General features: G+C 36.2%; 1 protein-coding gene across 1 annotated transcript in view; it reads right to left on the bottom strand.

Moving 5' to 3' along the window:
• Positions 1–23,046, bottom strand: part of LOC102728278 (uncharacterized) — a 249,854-nt gene that overhangs the window by 102,947 nt on the left and 123,861 nt on the right. Inside the window, exons 12-14 of the mRNA XM_081829350.1 lie at positions 18,913–18,966; positions 9,795–9,848; positions 8,167–8,202 (exon numbers count right to left, since the gene is read on the bottom strand). Of these exons, the coding sequence (XP_081685476.1) occupies positions 8,167–8,202; positions 9,795–9,848; positions 18,913–18,966 (144 nt within the window). The remainder of the gene's footprint in view (positions 1–8,166; positions 8,203–9,794; positions 9,849–18,912; positions 18,967–23,046) is intronic.

Below are 23,046 nucleotides of genomic sequence, written 5' to 3'. Positions count from 1 at the left end.
TACTAGGGGATTTTTTATATCAAAGTCTTATGATTTCAGAATAATTTATCAGAAGCTACTTTTACATAAATTTGTATTATGATATTAGATAAATTGTATTTTGATCAAAGAAATTTGAATGTTATTATGATGTTTTCTTTATTCAGTGTTGGTTTTAGCTCATGCAAATAAACATCTGCTTTGTAAATTATAAATATCAAACAGAAGAGATGTGTTAAATTTATCAGTAACTCACTTTTTCTCCCCAGTTTTATTGGAATATAATTGACATATAACCTTGTGTAAATTTAAGGTATAGAACCTGATAATTTGATACATGTATATATAATGAAACAATTACCACAATAAGATTAGTTAACGTCCATTAACTCACATAAATACCTTTTGTGTGTGTGTGCTGATAACATTTAAGATCTAATTTCTTAGCAACTTTCAAGTATATCACACAGTATTGTTAACTATCGTCATCATGCTGTGCATTAGATCCCCAGAACTTACCCATTTTATAATTGGAAGTTTCTAATCTTTGACCAACATCTCTCCATTTCCCCCTTCTCCCACCCCTGGCAATCACCAGTCTACTCTCTGTTTCTATGAATTCTGTTTCGTTAGACTCTACATATAAGTGAGAACATGACTATTTGTCTTTCTCTGTCTGACTTATTTCACTTTGTATAATGCCTTCAAGGTCCATCCATGCTGTTGCTAATGGCAGGATTTCCTTCTTTTTATGGCTGAATAATTATATACACACACTGCACACACTACATGTTCTTTATCCATTCATCTGTTGAAGAACACTTAGGTTGTTTCCATGTCCTGGCTATTGTGAACCTATGAGCTTCATGAATTCAAGTCTCCAACTTTCTCTCTCCAGCTTTGGGAATTTCTCAGCCATTATTTCTTTAAATAAGCTTTCTACACATTTCTCCTCTCTTCTCTTTTTGGTACTCCAATAATCATTTCTATTAATGATATTCCATACTTCATGTAGGCTTTCTTTTCTCTTTTTCATTCTCTTTTCTGTTCTGCTGACTGGACCTGCCTTCTACTTGACAGATTCTTTCTTCTGCTTGTCTGTTGTATGCTCTCAAACTGCATTTTTTTTTTCATTTCACTTACTGTAGTCTTCAGCTCCAGAATTTATCTGGCTCTTTTTTAGGATTTCTCTCTGTAAAACTTCTCATTTTGTTCATGATTATTTTCATGATTTCATTGAACTGTCTTTCTTGTAGTTCACTGAGCTTTCTTAAAACTATTTTGAATTCTTAATCAGGCAAATTGCATGTCTCCATTTCTTTGGGTCTGTTATTGCAAAATTATTGTGTTCTTTGGTGATGTCATATTTCCTTGATTTTTAGTGTTCCTTGAAGTCTTGTGTTGCTGTCTTCATATTTGATGTTTTTTTTATTTTAAGATTCTATTTATTTATTTGTCAGAGAGAGAGAGCAAGAAAGAGAGCACAAGCACAGGGGAGAGGGAAAAGCCCGATGTGGGGCTCGATCCCAGGACCCTGGGATCATGACCTGAGCCAAAGGCAGACAGACGCTTAACCTCCTAAGTCACCCAAGTGCCCAGCTGTCTTCATATTTGAAAAAGTAGTTACCTTTTCAGTCTTTACTAAAGCAGTTACCTTTTCAGTCTTTACTGACTGGCTTTGGGGGAGAAATGCCTTCCATCAACCCTGTTAGGGACTCTAAGGCTTTCTCAGACCTTTTCTCGGATACACCTACTCCACACTTCTTGTTTCTTCTTGTGGGGGAATTCTTAAAGTTTTATGCCTTCTCTCAATACTGCATAGTCAGGACATATGCTGACAGCTTCCCTTTCGTTTTTCTTAGGGCAGTGATGAATCCTCAATTTTGTATTGTTTCTCCAAATCCCACAGAGTGGAGCCAGCTTCTGCAGGCGCTCACTGGTCCTCTGCAAAGGCTCATTCTTGCTGCCATTGGGAGCATGCACATGGAGCTGGCCATGAGGTAGGTGTGTGTGGAGGTGAGGTGCATGGAGCCTTGGCAGTGCCTGTGGGCCATTAGAGGGAGAAGCTAAGGTGATGAATGCCCAGAGGCTTGTGGGTGAGTTTACTAATGGAGTCTAGGGTACATGCACTCAGTAGGATTCACATCCCTTTGGTGCCCTCTGAGAGCCCTACCTGCTGTTCTCCCAGTATTAGCCACCCTATCACACAGCATACCTCAGTACTCTGGATGAGGTAAGAAGGAAGTGGGTTTCTTTGGCAGCATCCTGCATAGCTGGGACAGGTGAGTTCTCATTCACAAGCTCTCACTTTCCCCAGCAGGAGAAATCATGGGCTGAAAGTTGTTTCTTGGTACTGAGCTGTGTAGCCTTGGGGGAGGGGTAATGCATGTAAATTGAAACTGTTCCTCTTACCCTTTTTGGATTTCTTTGCTTCAGTGGTATGCTGGAACTTCTCCACTAGACTCCACTAGACTTCTTCCTGGACTTCCACAAAGCTATCTTATCCATGAGTGATTGTCTAAATTGATGTTCTTTAGGAGGTATATGGTAGAAAACTCTTGTTCCACTATGATGATGACTTCCAGTAATTCACTTGTTAAGTGTCATTGTGACATTCATTCCAGGTATGGTGGCAACCAAATAAGTATCAGAAAAATGTGATTTGATGACATTTTTTAAAACTAGAATTTTAAAAAGTACATGTACATGCAAAATGTATTTATAAGGGAATTATTCTTTTGTTGTTAATAAGCAGTTGCTTAGAGAATTTCAGCTGGAATCATGGTACAATTTGATTTTATTTGGCTTCTATTTGTGCTATTGAAAGCAAAAGTCCCAAATTATAGCAATTGATTTAATATTTTTATGGATTAGGTGCCAAATTTGACCTTCTAGGAGTTAAAGTGCTTAGATATGAGTAATAAGATAAGGTAAAACCTAAAACTGTAGATCAAAGACTTTTATTTCAATTTATACTTTTGTGTCAGAATCAAGTCATAGGAACCACAGATTTATTCTATTTGGCTAGCACTCTGCTTTTTTTTTTAATGAATATTAAACAATTTTATAGAAAATTGACTTAAGAAAACTTCAAAACAAATGACCTTAAAACAATAAAAATGGAATAAGCAGCAAATTTTTTGTGACAAAGAAAACACCAGTCCAAATTATTTCACCAAAATCATTATATTAGAGCTGATTCTTATTTTATACAAACTAAGAGAAAGAAAGTTAATAAATGGCATTAATGAGGATAAAAAGCAAAGATTAAAATACTTACAAAGATAATGTTCATTAAACATCATTTTTTCTTTTTGTTCAGGGCATACTATGTGCTAAACTTTGTTCTGTAAGCTTGGAATTCAACAATGAACAAAACTGACAAAGAACCCCTTCATGGGATTAATAGTCAAATGTAGAGGAATATTGACAACAAACAATAAATATAATAGGCATTTAAAATATGTTAGAAAGTGATAAGTGCTATGGAGAAAATGAAAAAAATGGAGCACTAATGGGGATTAGAAATTCCGTGTGTGTGTGTGTGTGTGTGTATGTAATTTAAAATAGGGTAATTCAATGTGGTCATTATTAAAACTTAAAGGAAGTAGCTATGCTACCTGCTAGAGCAGGCAGAAGAAACAGCAAATGCAAACCTTCTCAGGTGGGGGTGTGCCAGGAATGCTTGAAGAATTGCAAGAAGGCCATTGTTGTGGAATAAAGTTAGCAAGAAGAGAAGAATAAGAGATGATGTCAAAAATGCAGCAAGAATTGAATCCTGTAAGACCTTGTAGGCTAGGCCATTGGATAGAATTTGGCTTTTATTATGAATCAAATGGAAAAACACTGAAGATTTTGAACAGAAGACTGACAAGGAAACTTCTTGGCTTCTGTGTTTTTGTAAAACTCAAGGAGATCAAGGGAAGAAGTGGGGAGACCATTAATTGGGTACTGAAATAATCCAGGGATGTATAATGGTGTCTAGAACCAGAAAGTAATAGAAATGTGAGAACCAGTCAGATTCAGATATATATTGAAGGTGAGGCAAATAGAATATATAATTTAAAAGGCTAATTCACATATGTTTACAGTTGTAAAATTTCTAAGTAAATTAGAAGTAATCCAACATTGTATAAAAAATATCATGGACAAAAATTTCCCAAGTTAGGTGAAATACGTAAATTTACAGATCAAAGAAGCTCAGGAAAAGCAGGAAAAATTTAAAGATAAGCGCACTTACATCAGGTGATCTGTGTACATCTAATGTACAGTATGGGTAAGGAACAACTAATCTATGGAATGAGGCAGCAAGTCTGCAGTGCAGCTGGGGGTTGAGTGCTAAGCCCTGTGACTCAAAGTGTGGTCTGAGGACCAGCAGCACCTGCATCCTCCAGTTAGAAATGTAGAATCTCACACCCTACCTCAGATTTATGAAATAAAATATGTATTTGAATAAGACCCCCAAATGTTCTTGGGCACATTAAATTCTGAGAAGCATTAAGACACCTGAGCTCACTGCAGTCTTTGAATGGCTGGGTTAAGGCTATAATTAAAGGTATCTTCCTAGCCCTAATCTCCTCCACTTAACCAAGCAGCCTTCAATCTTAATTTCATTTTACTAGTGTGCCTCCCTAATGGAAAGAGACATTACTTTATTATGATGTATTAAGTTGGATTTCAGATGAAAGCCAGACTTCTTCAAAAGTCTAAAAGAATTTTTTGAATAGGAAGAAAGCTTGTTCCATTACAGTGCCCATATACAATGGCTTTCAATTCCAGCTACATATTTAGAACTGCCCCAGGAGCTTTAAAATATACTGGTCCACACCAGATCTACTGAATTATAATTTCTGGGGGTGGAGCCACAGATTGGTATATTTTAAAGTTCTCTAGTTAATTCAGCGTGCAATTAGCTTTGAGAACCACTATGAATGAACTCTCAGTTTATTGACTTATATAACAATGCCTCCTTTAATCTGAATATAGTGGAGTCAGTATAGCTTTCAAGTTTATCTTCCTTGAAAACTGTTATCAATCACTTCATTAAAATGTATTAATCTGTATTATAATTACAATTAAATATTTAGTACATGGTGAGGTGGTATGCATTTCATTCATCCTTATTTCATAGTAAACAGTTGATTATGTCTTTTTTAAAATTTAAAGAGTATTTATTTATTTTCTTTCCAAGTTTTTATTCATTTATTCATTCATTCATTTTTTGTGAGAGAGTGTGAGCATGAGCTGGGGGGCAGGAGGAGGGGCCGGGATGAGCAGAGAGAGAGAGAAACTCAAGCAGGCTCCACACCCAGAGTGGAGCTTGATGCAGGGCTTTATCTCATGACCCTGAGATCATAACCTGAGCCGAAATCAAGAGTCGGATACTTAACTGACTAAACCACTCTGGTGCCCCCCAATTTTTTATTTAAATTCCGGTTAGTTAACATTCAGTGTAATATTACTTTCAGGTGTAGAATTTAGTGATTCATCACTTACATACAACACCCAGTGCTCATCACAAGTGCCCTCCTTAATACCCATCACCTATTTAACTCATCTCCCCCATCCACCTTCCCTCCAGTAATACTACATTTGCTCTCTATAGTTAAGAGTCTGTTTCTTGGTTTGCCTCTCTTTTTTACTCCTATGTTCATTTATTTTGTTTCTTAAATTCCACATATGAGTGAAATCATATGGTATTTGTCTTTCTTGGACTAATTTATTTCACTTAGTATAATACTCTTTAGCTTCATTCACGTCATTGCAAATGGCAAGATTCCATTCTTTTTTATGGAGTAATATTTCATTACATATATATACATACCACATCTTCTTTATTCATTCATCAGTTGATGGACATTTGGGCTCTTTCCATAATTTGGTTATTGTTGATAATGCTGCTATAAACATCAGGGTGCATGTATCCTTTTGAATTAGTATTTTTGTATCCTATCCTTTGGTAAATACCTAGTACTACAATTGCTGGATCATAGGGTAGTTATATTTTTAACTCCTTGAGGAAGCTCCATACTATTCTCCAGAGTGGCTGCATGAGTTTGCATTCCCACCAACAGTGTAAAAGGGTTCCCCTTTCTCCACATCTTCACCAACAATTGTTGTTTCCTGTGTTGTTAAATTTAGCCATTCTGACTGGTGTGTGGTGCTATCTTATCATTTTGATTTGTATTTCCCTGATGAGAAGTGATGTTGAGCTTCTTTTCATGTGTCTGTTGCCCATCTGTATGTTTTCTTTGGAAAAATGTCTATTCATGTCTCTGCCCATTTTTTAACAGTTGATTATATTAATAAAGTAATGACAAGCATTTAACTAGTAATATCCAAATAATATTAATATTTAACTTTATGAAATAAAACATTTCATTTCACAGCGGTTTGCCTTGTTATATTTTTATGTAAAAATTCACTTGTACCCCCTCAGTGCCTGCCAGCTAAATAGTACAGGGACATCTATAGGGTGCTATTTGACCGGAAGACAATAGCTGTTATTAAAAATCCATAAAATAGGGGCACCTGGGTGGCTCAGTTGGTTAAGTGTCTGACTCTTGATTTTGGCTCAGGTCATGATCTTAAAGTCATGAGATCAAGCCTACTGTCAGGCTCCACTCTGGACATGGAGCCTGCTTAAGATTCTCTACCTCTTCCACTACCCCTCATACTCCACGCCCCACTCATGCACACACACTCTCTCCCCCCTCTAAAAAAAAAAAAAATCCATAAAATAGATATATCCCAATACAGTTTTCTGGATAAGGGGCCAAAATTGCATTATCAGATGAAATGATAAACATAGACTACATTTTGTTCTTCCAACACAAGTTAGAAATGACTAGGAAATCAGATAACTAAGTGGAGTGGGTGAACATGTAACTTAGTTGAACAAAAGAAAGCATGTGACTTAAATAAAGCAAGCAGGCTTAAGTCTAAATCACTGCCAAATACTTTAAAAAATAAACTCCACAAAGTATAAAAAAGCTGAATAATAAGCAGTTAAAACCACTGCTCAAATAGCTTTTATTTCCATCTTGAAAATGAAAGCTTCAAGCACAGAATTCCATTGTAAATTGAATTTGGTTATTCCTAAGTCATCTGTTTGATTCCTTAGATTTTTCATTTCTGAAGAAGTATTTGTCCTTTAAGAAAGCATTGCAAAAATTATTTATATAAGACCTTATTAACATATTGTTCAGAATGACATTTCCAAGTGCAAAGATAAATACAAATGTTATCAAAGACACACAGTCTTTGAGTTTACTGTGCTGACTTGTTGGGAAGAGCTCAACACAGATGCTAGAAGATTTCTTTTTAAACCTGACCTTCTCCAATCAGAACTGGTCTGACAACTGATGATTTAAAGTCTTAATTTATGTTATTAGGTAATATCAACATAAAATTCAAGAGACCTCAGTCTACAGATGATCTTATTTAAGAAAGTTTCCTCTTTTCTATTAGGCTTAGAGTCATTGTTATACCAAATCTTTAAGTTAAATGAGAGTCCTTAATGGCCTATGAAGAAAATCTATAATAGTAAATTATATCCAAATATAAAGTCATTATATATTTATGATTAAATGCTTAATAAATGATGAACCATTTAATTGAGAACAATCCCATTATGTGCACCTTAGAAACTTTTCTCATAAATCTGCTACGGAAATATCACCATTTTGCCATTTGTAAATCTTAGAAGAGAATCACATAGGAAAAAACAATGGTTTTGGACAGGTTTTGGGGAATGTAACAATCAGTTTAAATAGGTACTGTTTTTTACCCATTGGGCAATTATAGTTTATTTTGTTCTTTTACAATTTTTAGAATAAGTAGAGCAGGCTCTGCTTCCATTAACTTTAAATGTCATGTTAAGAATGTATAATCAGATATTCAAAGGGCACAATTATGAACCATATGGAGGGTAGAGAAAATTGTTCAGGATTGGTACTGCCTCCAGACTTTTCTAGTAACCACTGGTATGACCTCAGGTTAAGTACTTCACTGATGTGGGCAGATGCCCCATCTTTAAAATCTGGAGGTTTGACTAGATCTACTCTAAGGTCACTTTCAGCTCTCAAAATAGCCTATGGCTTAAATTTTGGTTTAGTCATGATGTAGTGTGAAAAACTAACAAGATAACGTATTTTAATTTTGAATTCTGATTTCAAGAATACTTACAGTTAAGGCTGGTGGTCCTGGAGGTCCGGTATCTCCCTAAAATAGATTGAATAAAAGTTGCAGTTACTAATAATCTTTTCTTGCACATTTTATTTATGTTTTCTGAATGGATAGAAGCAATACATAGATAAATTTTGAAGGAAAAAAATAGAATTTCATCTTGATAGGAGTCTCTGCACAATGAAAAATATATCATGGGGTTTTAGCTCTCATGATATAAACATCACCTTGTGCACCCCCATGCTTTCTGCAGAATTTGTTTTGAAAAGCTAAAATAATCTAATTTTCTATTCTTTTGTCTACTAATCCAAAATTAGAAAGAATATCTCTTCAAATATGGTTACTCGCCAGTGGAGCAGCTGGGAAGTGTCACAACGACAGATAATTTTTCTGACAAAGTTAGTATGAGGATCAGCAGAAATAATAAGTGGATCTCCCCACTTCATGCCTCCCAGCTGCAAGAAGCAGTCCCATTGCCTCTTACAAAGCTCTGCTAAATTGATATTGTACTTGCCATCAATTTTAAGAGGTTTTGCCTATATTTACATATTTTTAAATACCAAAATTGCTTTGCTGACCTACGTGAATACAAATTACCAGGTGTATATGTTGAGAAACTTTTCAAAATCTTTACAAAATGGCTCATCTGAAGTTTACTATTTTCTGATTTATATGTCACCTATATGCTTTATTGTATCAGGACCTCTATTTATTCAATAAGAACTCTTAATCATTAAGATCAAGCATCATTGCTATAATGCTTTTTAGGTAGACATTATGGAGACCTTATACTTTGTGGCATGAAGCTCTGAGATGTGTTTTCATGTTGAGAGTATCTCTGTGACTTTTTCTTTTCTCATCTAACATAGTCACCTCAAAAGTTAAGACTTAGTATGGGGTAATCATTACTTTTTGGAACAATTGAATAAAAATAGCCAATACTCGTTAAGGAACATCGACATAGCTTAACTCGGTCACTGAGGACCAATTTGTAAGATCAATTTTAACATTGAGGTAAATATTGAAGCCAGACAAGGATTCCCAAATGTGTTGAGAATAGAGAACAAAACACAGTGTCAAACACCCACACATACAATTCTCAACAAACTGGGATCATCCTATGACCTTATTCTGAATGACTCTTGCTTTTAGTATTTCTAAATCTCTTTTCAAGGTCACTGCCAATATATCATTATAAAATGGCATGTGAGAAAAAGTGGCAGGAAATGAAGCATTCAGACTAAGACTGAGTTAGAAAGTTAACCTCCATCCCCCCCAAAGGCCACCTGCTTCACCATTATGGTAGCAGTTCAGTGCTATTGGCAAAGTTCCCTGATACAAGGCACAGTTGCTAATTTGGCAATGGAATAGCTAATACTGTTAAGTGAGAGAGAGAAAGTGAAATCTTATAAACACAAATTAATGCAACTAGCAGTTGTGCATTTAGTCTCTTCAAACTGATTAAATGAACCAAAAGGCTTTTCTTCAGATGCTTTTAACATAACAGCCTTTGGTTAATTTTAACAAAATTAATTTTTGGCAGTTTAATAGTATCACTGAAAAGTCCCTGCATACATTCTCAGGGTTTTCTTAAGAAAAACTGGCACTTCTCTGGGTGAATACGATACCTTTTCTCCTTTTGGGCCAGGTGGACCACGAGGACCCAAGTCACCTTTCAAACCCTGTACGAAGAATACAACCAATGTGATTTCTATACACAATTCACAGAAATGCTTCAATTTCTAACAAGTCATTAGTCACAAAATAAATCATAATTTACTGAACTCCCAAATCCCATTCTTCAGTTTGTAGTATAGAGAGAAAGAGAGACAACTGGCACTAAAATGATAAGCAACATCTGCGTTGTAGTGAGTACAGATACATTAAATCAGCGTGAGTCCTGAATACTGCATATTTGTGCAACTTCGCTTCCTGCTAAAATTACATTAATTCACCATCTGGGAGAACATCATTTAGATCTATATGAGCTTTTAAGTATCCACTTTGGATTAAATTTGTGGATGTTGTAAATATCTTTGATTTAGCATTGATTTGGCCTTTATAAAGCTTGCCAAAAAAATTCAAGAATTAAATAAAAAACATTTTTATGTTTCTATCAAGTAATCTAATTGTGGGGGAAAAATAAATGAAGGACATATTCTTTCCCTATCACTCACAGCCTGAAGCTACAATGTTGTCTCTTTCCTGTTTTAAAGTATGTTTTAGTTCTCTAATTCCTACTTTTTTTAAACCTGAATTTATAAAGATATGAAATGAAACCATATAAGACATAGACAAAGTATCAGATAAATATGTTCATGAGTTTTCTGGGCTCTTGGGTGTTTCAGTGGGTATTTGGTTGATCAGACTCAGAAATGACAGCTCTCAGGAAGACCACGATAGATTTCACTGGAGTTCTACAGTTGAAGGTTTTCACAGTGTAAACAGAAAGAAAGATAGACACATCCTGACTGTGTGGTGAATAGAAAAAAAAATATCTTCCTTCATCCTTAACACATTGGATGAGGGAAGAACAATAATGGAAAAAAGAAATATTCTGAAGCCATACAATGCACAGTATATCTAGACGTCTTACTTCTCTTGGCTGAGGGATCCATCTCTCGCTGAACTGACATTTTGTAGTCAATAAATAAGGTCAAATGCCATCAGCTTTAACTACTTAATATAGAAGCCCATGAAGAATTTCAAGAAATGAAGGAAAACTGGATACTTAAAATAATCTTGTTCCAGAGGTTATGTGAAAACTGCAGTCTTACATCTTAAGAAAAAAAGACTTAACAGATGAAAACAGCACCTGATTGGCAAAAAACACTTCACAATTGTAGAAATACCTTTCAGGATAAAACTCATAGCTATGGGTCTTCCACTGTTACCTTGGAGTATTTATAGAAAAAGGATGAGTGAAAAAGTAAATTATATTTGAGATGTGATATTCTCTTTTTATTTGAAATAGCCTTTCCTTCCTGAATAAGCAAAATGAGACTAGTCTGAATTGAGCTGTGCTGTGAGTGTGAAACATGGATTTTTCAATATTTAGTACAAAAAATGTAAAATAGCTCATTAATTATTTTTATAGTGATTATATATTCAAATGATAATATGTTGGATATATTCAATATATTAAAATTAGTTTCACCTGTTTTTTACTTTTTTAATATGGCTACTGGAAAATATATTTATATTTGTCTTGAAATTATATCATATTTAGAAATATACTGTATAAGTATTATATTAAATAGATTCTATTTCTATTGGATAGTGCGACTTAGAAGTATAAAAACAAGAAGTTGACAAAGACTCTCCTTCATCAAACTTTAGTCAGACTCTTCTGAGTCCTCTTTTCGACTAAGCCTCAACCTTGTCCTCTGTTCTGTTCTGTCTTTGGCCTGCTTAGCCCAGTTTTAGCCAGAATCTTGCTCAGTCAGTTTAGAAAGAATCCCCCACTCTTGATATCAGATCAAGTTCCTCATCCCCCACCTCTGATGTGTAAGTGTTTGGCCCGCCTTTAGCAAGAATCCTATTAAGTCAGTTTTTTCAAGAATCCTACCCTTGAGGTCTGCTCTTAATAATTTTTCATTCACTGAGCCCATCACTCTGTTGGCTATAAATCTCCCACCTGTCTTTGTTGTATTTGGAGTTGAGCTCAATTTCTCACCTCTACTGCAATACCCCTATTCCAATAGGTGCGAACAAAAAGTCCTCCTTACCATTTTAATAAGTGTGAGAATAGTTTTTCCCTAACAAGGTCAAGATTCCTGCCCTCAGGGAACTCATGTTATGAGAGGAGGGTGACTGCTGATAAACAGGACAACAGGCTGAATGTGATGAGTGAGAGGGAGAGAGCTACTATTTCAGTTGGGGTGATCAGAAAAGGCTTCTGTGTGGAGGGGACATTTGTTGTTTTAAAGGATCCAGCCATGCGATGATCCAGGGGAAAACGTATTGAGGTTAAAAGGCACAGCAAGCACCAAAGCCTCCAGGGTGAACAGAATGTCATGAGCATGCAGACAAGGAACAGGAGATCAAGTCAAGTTTAGACAGAGGTCAATGCACATAGAGAATTGCAGGCCATAGCAAGGAGGATAGGTTTTGTTCTAAGCGGGATGGGGAAACTACTTAAATGTTTCAAGCAGAGAAATGACATGATGTGGCTTTTTTCAAAAGATATCACTTTGGCCACAATGTGAAAATAGATTGTAGGCAATAGATTGTGGAAGCAGCGTTCCAGGCAAGAGCGCAGGGTGGCTGAGGTAGGGGGGTGACACTGGAGATGGAGAGCAGTGATCAGAGGCTGCGCATACTGGGAAGAAGGACATGCAGATATGTTGGAAGAGGGGGCAAAGCAAAGGAGGTGCCAAGGCTTAAGTAAGTGATAGGACGTTGTACCATTTACTGGACTGAGAAGTTTATTAAAAAAGAGGTTTTCTTTCTGCTTCCTGGTATAAGACTATCCAGAGAAAAACACATGAAGAAGAAATGGCTGAGAAAGACACCAAGTACCCATTTATTCAACAAATATTATTGAATATCTACAAATATATAAGACTAAACTCTGTATTCTATGAACATATGGATCTGCAAATGTTATTTTTTTAAAAGGCAACATTAAACACAACATTCAGGAAAATGGTTAACTCTGGGGTGGGGCATGGAGTTACACTGAGTTCTAGGTACACTGGTGTTCCAGTTATTACATGATTCATAATCATCACCCATTATATGTTATACAAATATTATTTCTAGGTATAAAATAATACATTAAAATTTTTCCCAATATTCTTGCCTGACGAACTAACCTTAACTGCAACTTCTGGGAAGGAGTTATTGGCAAATGAATCAGCTAACTATCCTTGGTTCAATCAACCATGCTCAGGAAGCAGTGGGGGAATAACGCAACCAAATATAAGCTGATGTGAATATTGAGTGCTATTATGGAAGTATATAGCAAGTGTGAAGGGAACAGTTCCCAGAAAGGCCTAAATCTACTGGAGGTACTCAATATTCAGGAATGTGGAGTTCAGGAGAGTCAGGAAAAGAGTGGCATTTTATGCAAAATCCTAAGATGTTCAAGCTTCCCTATAAAATAGGTATAAATAATAGTTATCTTGAAGGGTTGCTCTGAGAATCATAGGTTATAAAAACACTCAGTACATGGTAGGTACTTAATAAATGTTGCCTTTACTTTTCAAGTCCAAGTTTAAGGGATAATTAATAGTTCATTCTGTTCAGGTTTGTACTCAGTTTGATGGATATGGAACCACTGTGCTTTTAACTCACATACGATAAAATGCAATTGAAAAGTACTGCATTCATCAAGCTTCTACTTTTATGGTCATTGAAGTGGGCCCATGTAACTCATGTCCTCTTGTGACAAAGTACAATGTTTTTAAGGCCATGGCATCATAATAGGCTCTGAGAAACAGATCAGTAATGCTTTTCTCAAGTGCAATTTTTCTCCTCATGTCACACTGGTGCTGTTATCAATGGTTATTGAGTACTGGGGAGAAAAAGATGCTGCATTCACCATAAAGCATAAAGAATCAAATGGAACAGATTATGAATTCAATATTGAATAAGATGGGAATCCATTATCAAGGTTCTCAATAAAATTCATGTATATAAAGATTCTCAAAAGCACAGTAGTTGACTCTGTATGTTATGTGGAGACAGGAACTCTTATCTAAAGGCAAGATGAAAGCTGAATAACAGTATTATATCTAGAACTATAAAAGCAGGCGGACTATGAAATTAATTTTATTGGAAGATCTACTCCTCATGGTATGTAGCATCTTTAAAAATCAGAAGATACAAAATATTTGTTCAAAAAATTTAACCCATCAATTAATTCTTCACCTCCTCTTCCCATTGACTGTATCTTGTTCCCTAGCGATGGCATAAACTGTTGCCAGCTGATAGCTCAGCTTTGTGATTCCAATATATTTGTATTTAATAATAAAGATTACACTGGTATAAGGAGATTAACATGATTATTTTAGAAACATCAGATGCTGTAATTCTGATAAGGGATGTTTGATAGACAATAATAAAGATGCAGAGGAAGAGTCTAAACTCAATGATTGAAATCAACTTTTCTAAGATTATACAACCCTATTAAAAAAACAAACAAATGAAATGTTATTTTTATTAGAGATAAATGTGTTCTATTTAACCCAGCTTCAAATAATAGTAAATGTTTATATAGTTCTTACTGTATGCGAGACACTGTTCTAAATGCTTTATGCATGATAACCCTGTTCACCCTCAAACACAGACAGACAAAAAAGCCCTGAAGTGTTATTAATATTATCATCCCATTGTGCAAATGAAAAAAAAAAAAAGTGAGGCACAGAGGGAGTAAGTCATGTTCCAAGTAGTATGCAAAGTAGGGAGTGGCAGAGCTGGGATCTGAGCCCAGAAAGTCTGGCTTTAAAGGATACATTAACAACTTTATAAGACACCCTCTCAAGTCTGTTATAAGATGCATTTGTTGAATATATCTCACAGTAGGTCACAACCAAAATCATTTAATTATAAACTCAAAAGTGTGTAAAATTGAGGTCTTGTATTTTGAAAGCTAAATTTTAGCAATTCAAATTTTTGACAATTTTAATGTTTGGTATGCATTATTTAAACTATAAGGGAAATAGGAGCATGTATTTAGTCTAATAACTTTAGTCCAATACTCTAATACCTTGAAGATCAATCCAAAGTTTACACACACATATACACTACCAAGGATGCATTTAGAAAGATATCAGACCAATATATATATATATATTTTGTCCTAATGATTAAGAGCTGCTACATTAGTTGGTGAGCCTTTGGGATGCTAACCATTCTGCTCTTGCAAGACAGTCCCACATAACAAAGAACTGTCTTACCCAAAACGACAATAGTGTCCCACTGAGAAAGACTGAACTGCTGAATATTTCCCTGTAAATCAGGTTTACATTTTCCAAAGTGAGCTTGCCCATTTTTTGAAATAGCTGGCACAGAAGAAATTATCAAAGGATACATTTACATCAAGATATTTGTAATATGCAAGAATAAAGACCTTTAAAAAGGGCTTTTGAATTCATTTCGTAGGAATATTAAATTCTTACAATTTTCATTGACTTGGAAAGTAGCTGGAATGAGCTGGCCCATTAAGTTTATTCACTTTGCATTCCAACAGAATGTTTCTGAAGTTAGACTCTCCATCATGCCTTGACTTTAATTCAAATTGAAATTGCTATTATAATGCCCTTCATTCCCTAAGAATGTGTACCTGTGCTTATTGAAAGTCAGAGTGAACTGTCATAAATGCTGCATGATTTTAATTTGCACATTCAGTTTATTTTAGCACTGAAAAATAAGGAATGACAAGTGGGCATGATTTAATGGGGAAATAAGAGACTTTTCAGCCAAATATGTAGGGTTAAAAGCTGATTTTACCATTTTCTAAAAAAAAAAAAAAAAAAAAAAAAAGTCGCTTAATTTCCCAACCCTTTATTTCTTGCCTCTGAAAATGGAGATGTTATAACCCCCTGCCCTAGCTAGCCCATAAAGCTACAGTAAGGATCAAATTTCAAATTCCTTGTGAAAACAGTGTATGAATGATAACACATTATTAATAACACCAACACTAATGATGTAATAGCAGAGCATTTGATTCTTTATTCTTAGTGATAAAGGGAGGAAAAGGAGAATTTTCATTACTTTTTCTTATTTCTCCTTAGTCGTGACCCCTGAATATCTTTGGCAAAACTGAGGAAAGGAAAATAATATCATCTACATATTAATTAAGTAACCAAGTGAGAAAAGTTAATGTGCTTTGTCCTGCTTTATGATGTACCTAATGAGCTACATTAAACAATGATGGTGCTAAAGAAATGACAGCCCTGTGATTGGGGGCATGCAAAGAACTCTTCCAAGATCCTCTCCAAGAGGAAAGGTCACACTGCCCACTACACTATGTGCTCTCCTAACAGGTTGGTCTTATTCGGATTTGGAACTCCTATAATGGCTGCTGGAACATCTGGGCATGTAGTAGGCACTCACATATATCTGTTTATCAACTGATTACTTCTAAAAAGCCAAACCACCTTACTTGAAGACGCCATAAGAAAAATTTCCAAATCTCTAAGTTAATGTAAGTAGATTTCAGAGTCCAACCCCTCAAATCTCCAGTTTTATTCAGGTGTTTGGATAAATCCCTCTCTATTTCAGTTACAAAGTTATCTTTTTTTAAGATTATTTATTTGAGAGAGAGAGAAAGTGAGAGAGAGCATAAGCAGGGGAGAGGAGCAGACAGAGAGAAAAAGCAGATTCCCCTGCTGAGCAGGTAGCTGACAATGAAGCAGGGCTCCATCCCAGGACACAGGGTTCATTACCTGAGCCGAAGGCAGACACTTAACCCACTGAGCCAGCCGAGTGCCCCTCCATTGTTATCTTAATGAACTTCTAAAAATCTTTGTTTTGTTCCTCTATCTCAGGGAGCCCACATACATGCAGTTTGGTTATCTTTTGTAACACTATCGTTAATTTCCTTCAACACTCCTCTGTTTTTCACAAGTTAACATCCTTCCCATAATGAATGGTCAAATTCTTGAGCTATTTTTGAGTTTTCAGTGCTATCTAGTATATATTTTACCACTATAATATCACTATCTATGTACTCCCTTCCATCTCTGTTATCCTACTTTAGGCTCTAATTACATCTATTTTAAACTATTATAATACTTTCTCAGTTTTTAAAATTAAAACTTGGCAAATAATTATTGGGAACTTACTCTGAAAATATTCACTAAGTACTAAGGATTCCAAGAAATGGTCTTTGCTCTTGTGAAGAGTATGATGGAAAAAACAAACCATAGGCAGAGGCCTAAATTTTATCCGTTTTATAGAACACACAGTCAAACTAATCTTCATTTAAACACAGCTTGGAGGATGTCTTCCCTCTGTCAGAGGAAGGAGGGAAAACATCCTTGTATACAGCACCTTCCATACTCTGGCTCCAGCTGTAATCTGCTTTGTTATTTCTATATCTCCTTACCTGTAGCAGGAATTCCAAAAACCTGAATGGATGCTTTTCAAGTTTGTAATCTTAATAATCTCTTTGTATAAAACTATAGGACACCATAGTGATGGGGACCTTAGACTAGACTCTAAGGCCATCCTTTACAGACATAGAAGTGATTTTCTCAGCTAGTGACAGAACTGGGACACAGTGGGCTCCGGCTTTCCATTCCAGAACTCTTGCTATGATACCAGGTGCCTCCCCTGGTGGGGATGGGAAATGAATCAGATGCTCTGTTTAAGTGTAGGCACCAACAATTGTGGCAGCCAATGTCTTAAGGCATTGTAAAGAGCTAGAGAAGATGCAGAGATTCCTCTAGCTACAAGCCCTAGGTACCAGTTCCCGTCCTCTTTAGAGAAAAATCACTTCAAAGGGGAAAGGAATAAGAATGAGGGTCATATTAAATATATAAATGGGGCTTCTCCGGAAGTAACAAGAGAGTAAATCTGTGGGGGGTCAGGACCTCAATCCAGTGTTGACTACAGGGTTAATTACTGGCGTATTTCTCTTTTGGAGAAACCCCCTCCCCACACTCAGGTGTCCCTCTTTGTCCACAAGCCCCAGGGACTGTAATGATCAGCTTTCCTCCTCACTGTAGTGATCTGCTGCATACAAGATGGGTTTCATAATGCCTCTAAGGCATTAGGGGACCAAATCTAGTTTCCTTTTTTCTTTCATTCATAAAGCAAGTAGTGTAGTGTAGCACTTCAGAACTTTTCTAAAACATTTTTATGCAAGTGAAAAAGAAAACTATGGGAAAGAGTAATTCTCATGGTGGTCACTTTCCCCAGTAAAGTTAGTGTATGTATAGTAAATGGTGATTTTGATGACCAGAAAATTAGTCTATATTTCAGAGAACAACCCAGATTTGGGATAATTTTCAAGTTTCATCCTAAGAATCAAAGTGAAGCTCAGGGGATAGGGGTGGAGGTGGGGACGGTCATCCTAAGATAAAAAGAGGAGATGCTAGGACATCAGGATGTTACAGGTAATAGTAGCCCTGAGGCTGATGACCTGGTGCAGTGGAAGGGCAGAAACACAGAAATTTAAGTCTCCCCTCCTCTTCTCCCCTTCTTTTCATCACTGCAATCCCACCCATGCAGATCCTTCAGTAGATGGAACTTTGGTATAAGATGAAGAGCGACCCTGGATAAGAACACAGACCACATGAGAATGTATGTAAGAAGAAAAAAGAGGAAGACCAGAAAAAAATTCAATCCAGAAAGAACAAAAAAGAAAGCGCTGTTAAGGATGACACAATATGAAATATGTAAACCCAAGGAATGACCCATAATGACAATAAAAACACCGAGCCATTTAAAAAACTGCCTTGAGGGGTGCCTGGGTGGCTCAGTCAGTTAAGTGGCTGCCTTCAGCTCAGATCATGATCCTGGGGTCTTGGGATCAAGCCCCACATCAGGTTTCCTGCTCAGTGGGGAGTCTGCTTCTCCCTCTGCCTCTGACCCTCCTTCCTGCTTGTGCTCTTTCTCTGTTTCAAATAAATAAATAAATAATTTAAAAAATTTTAAAAATGCCTTGATTCTTGATTTTGCCTTGATTGTGGTTAGTTCTTCCATGGATAGTAAAGTCTTAATACCCTTAGACAGTCAACATATTTCCGTGGCAAAATGTAAACAGAATATTAGAAAAAAAAATTTTAGGCTTACATTTTGTCCATTAATGCCAGCCAGGCCTGGATCTCCTTTTTCTCCTCGTTCACCCTAGAAAGAAACAATTTATACAATGAAAAATGTTATAGCCTGAGAACCTGTACTAAGAAAAAACAAGAGCGTTACATTGTCGGGGCATTTATAACAATGTGATTACTTTGCTAATCCCTTGAAAGAAACATTTATTAAAAAACAATTCTGAGTCCTAAAACCAAAGAGAAGTTTAAAGGTTCAAAGAAAATCTGTATAAAAATGATTAAATGGTAGAAATAGAACAAGGATTATTTATTTTCTTCTATAAGCAACAAAGAACTTTCTGGAGGGCAATTTGGCAATATATATCAAGAGTCTTAAATCTGTTCATTTAATTTGGCCCAGTAATTCTGCTTCCAAGAATGTATCCTAGGGAAATAATCAGAGATGAAAAGTTTTAGGCACTAAATTGTAGAGTGCAATGCTATTTATAGCAGTAAAAAAGAGACATATCCTAAATGTCCAATAATAGGGAACTGATTAAATAAATTATGGTATATAAATATAATGCTATATAATGCAACCATTAAAATCATGTTTATGAATTTTACTTTATACTACAGGAAAATCCTTACGATGTAAAAAGTAAGATACAATTAAGGGATTGATAAATTCAACGAATAAATGTTAACAAATACCTTTTTTTTAACTTTAAAACTACAAATGTTCAAAATGACCATTTATACCAATTGTTTATGATACATACCCATAGTGACATATATTTTTGATTATCATCTGAAAGATGTATACTTTTATTGGCAAATGCTGCACATGTCTAACATTATTCAAAACAATTAAATACCTGTTTACCTATGCATCTACCTACCTACTTACCTACCAACTTATGTATCCACCTACTATGGGTCTTAGAAACAATACTGGAAGAAGACAAACCAGAACAATAGAAGTGGTTAATCTATGGATTCTGTGATTATGGGTGATTTTTTTTTCCTTCACTATGTTCTTCTTTTTCAATTTTTTAAAACAATAAATATATCTTAGCTCTATAATCAGTAAAATGTCTAAAAATAAAAGAATATATTATGCATATAAAGAACTCATCCAAGTTGCCAGGTCTATCATGTAACACAGTGTGTGTGTATATGCATGTATGTAATAGTATTTGTAGTAATCTCTGCTTTGTGCCCCTAGGATGATTTTTATCCTCTTCTTTATTCTGTTGTTCCTCTTCCTTCATTTTTTTCTTACAATGAACACTATTATTTTTATATGCAAAAAAAAAAAAAAAACACCTAAAGAAAAGCATCTGACTTTATGAGAAATACATTAATACTAACAATAATACTCTGTATTATTACATCTAAGACTTTGTATTCATCCAAGACTATGTATTATTACAATATTGAAATCATCTAAGACTATGTATTATTATTATATCATCTAACACTATGTATTATTATACTATTGAAAACACAGGATATGAAGTAAAAAAACTTAATACTGGAATATAAGAAATATATATAATACGAGGATAAACAAAAGTGTATACAAACACATTCAGTGAAATAGGTTCAAGTTAGAATAAAGCTGAAAATTTTAAACTGAAAATGGAAGGGCAAGGAAACTCTAGAGCTATGCTGTTCAATGTGGTAGCCACCAGCCACACGTGGCTATTTACATTTAAATTAATTAAGATTAAATAAAATCAGGGGAGGAGCTAGATGGTGGAGGAGTAGGAGACCTAAATTTCGTCTGGTCCCAGGAATTCAGCTGGATAGGGATCAAACCATTCTGAACACCCACAAACTCAACAGGAGATCGAAGAGAAGAATAGCAGCAACTCTCTGAACAGAAAAGCGACCACCTTCTGGAAGGTAGGACGTGCGGAGAAGTGAATCTGAGGCGATATTCGGGAGGATAGACGGCGGGGGAGGGGGCCTCCGTCAGCCGCTACCGGCAAGTGATAGAGCCATGGAGCACAAAATCGGAACTTTTAGAAGTCTGCTTGGCTGAGGGACGTCACTCTAGTGGCTAAGTGGGGGGTGGAAACCTCGTGGGGACAGTGTGGTCTCAGGACCCTTGGGGTCACAGAACGACCAGGGGTGCCTGTGTGCGGCAGAGCTCCCAGGTATCGGATTGGGGAAGCCAGCTGCAGAGACGGAGCCGAGGCATGGGCTCTCAGCTCGGGGTTGCCATAAACCGTGATCCACGGCACAGTCAGGCCACTGCTTCTCCAGCAGGGACCCAACAAGCGGCAGATCCGGGGAGACTCACCTTCCTCCCCTGGGAGGAGCGGCAAGGGAGCGCACCACAGGGATCTGCTGGGTTTGGAGACTCCACACGGGGTCGGGTGCCAGAGATAGAAATGCTCGGTCACAGGCCGGGTGAGCACGGAGTGCGGCCGGAGACCGGGGAGACAGGAGTGACTGATTGCTTTTCTCTGGGAGCTCACTGAGGAGCGGGGTCCTGAGTTCTTGGCTCCTCTGGGGCAGAGATTGGGAGGCCACCATTTTCACTCTTGTCCTCCAAAGCTGTACGGAAAGCTTGCAGGGAACAAAAGCTCCCGAGGGCAAACCTGAGCAGATTACTTAGCCCAGACTGGCAAGGGCGGGGCAATTCCGCCTCCGGCAAAGACGTTTGGGAACCACGGCAACAGGCCCCTCCCCAGAAGATCAGCGAGAACAGCCAGCCAAGACCAAGTTTACCGATCAATGAAAACGGCAGAACTCCAACGCTAGGGGAATACCACACATAAAATTCATGGCTTTTTCCCATGATTCTTTAGTCCTTCAAAGTTAATTTTTTAAATTTTCTTTTTTTTTAAATTTTTCTTTTTCTCTTTTTCAACCAACATCTTATCAATCCCTTTTTTAAAAAAATCTTTTTCATTTTTAGAGTCATATTCTATCCCTTCATAGTAGTTAACCTTATTTTTGGTATATATATATATAAGTTGTTCTCTCTTTAAAATTTTGGGATACAGTTTCTTCTAACAGACCAAAATATACCCTAAATCTCTAGTGTATGGCTTTGTTCTAGTCTTCTGCCTGATCACATTCTCTCTCTTTTTTTTTTTAAATCCTCTTCTTTCTTTTTTCAACCAACTTCTTATCTTATCAATTCCTTTTATAAAATCTTTTATAATTTTCATCTTTACAATCATATTCCATCCCTTCATCGTATTTACCCTTTTTTTTGTACATATAGAAGTTTTTCTTTCTTTAAAATTTTGGGAGGCACTTTCTTATAACAGACAAAAATACACCCAAAATCTAGTGTGTGGCACTGATCTATGCACCTGCCTGATCATATTTGAGCATATTCTGTGTTTTTTCTTCTTTGTTTTTTGTTTGTTGTTGTTGTTTTTTGTTTAACTTTTCTTTTTCTTTCTTTTTTCTTCCTTTCCCTTTCTTTTCCCCTGGTTTCAGGTCTCTTCTGATTTGTTTAGTGTATATTTTTCTGGGGTCATTGTTACCCTGTTAGCATTTTGTTCTCTCATCTATTCTCCTCTGGACAAAATGACAAGATGGAAAAAATCACCTCAAAAAAAAGAACAAGAGGCAGTACTGATTGCCAGGGACCTAATCAATACGGACATTAGTAAGATGTCAGAACTAGAGTTCAGAATGACGATTTTAAAGATACTAGCTGGACTTGAAAAAAGCATGGACAATATTAGAGAAACCCTTTCTAGAGAAATAAAAGAACTAAAATCTAACTAAGTTGAAATCAAAAAGGCTATTAATGAGGTGCAATCACAAATGGAGGTTCTAACTTCTAGGATAAATGAGGCAGAAGAGAGAATCAGTGATATAGAAGACCAAATGATGGAAAATAAAGAGGCTGAGAAAAAGAGAGATAAATAACTACTGGATCACGAGGGCAGAATTCGAGAGATAAGTGATACCATAAGACGAAACAATATTAGAATAATTGGGATCCCAGAAGAAGAAGAAAGAAAGAGAGGGGCAGAAGGTATATTGGAGCAAATTATAGCAGAGAACTTCCCTAATTTGAGGAAGGAAACAGGCATCAAAATCCAGGAGGCACAGAGAACCCCCCTCAAAATCAATAAAAATAGGTCAACACCCCGACATCTACTAGTAAAACTTACGAGTCTCAGAGACAAAGAGAAAA

Source organism: Leptonychotes weddellii, chromosome 8 (genome assembly GCF_054177405.1).
Source record: "Leptonychotes weddellii isolate Sample4059 chromosome 8, ASM5417740v2, whole genome shotgun sequence".
NCBI lineage: Eukaryota > Metazoa > Chordata > Mammalia > Carnivora > Phocidae > Leptonychotes > Leptonychotes weddellii.
The sequence above is the reverse complement of the archived record's forward strand: the minus strand, read 5'-3'. Positions and strand labels throughout refer to the sequence as shown.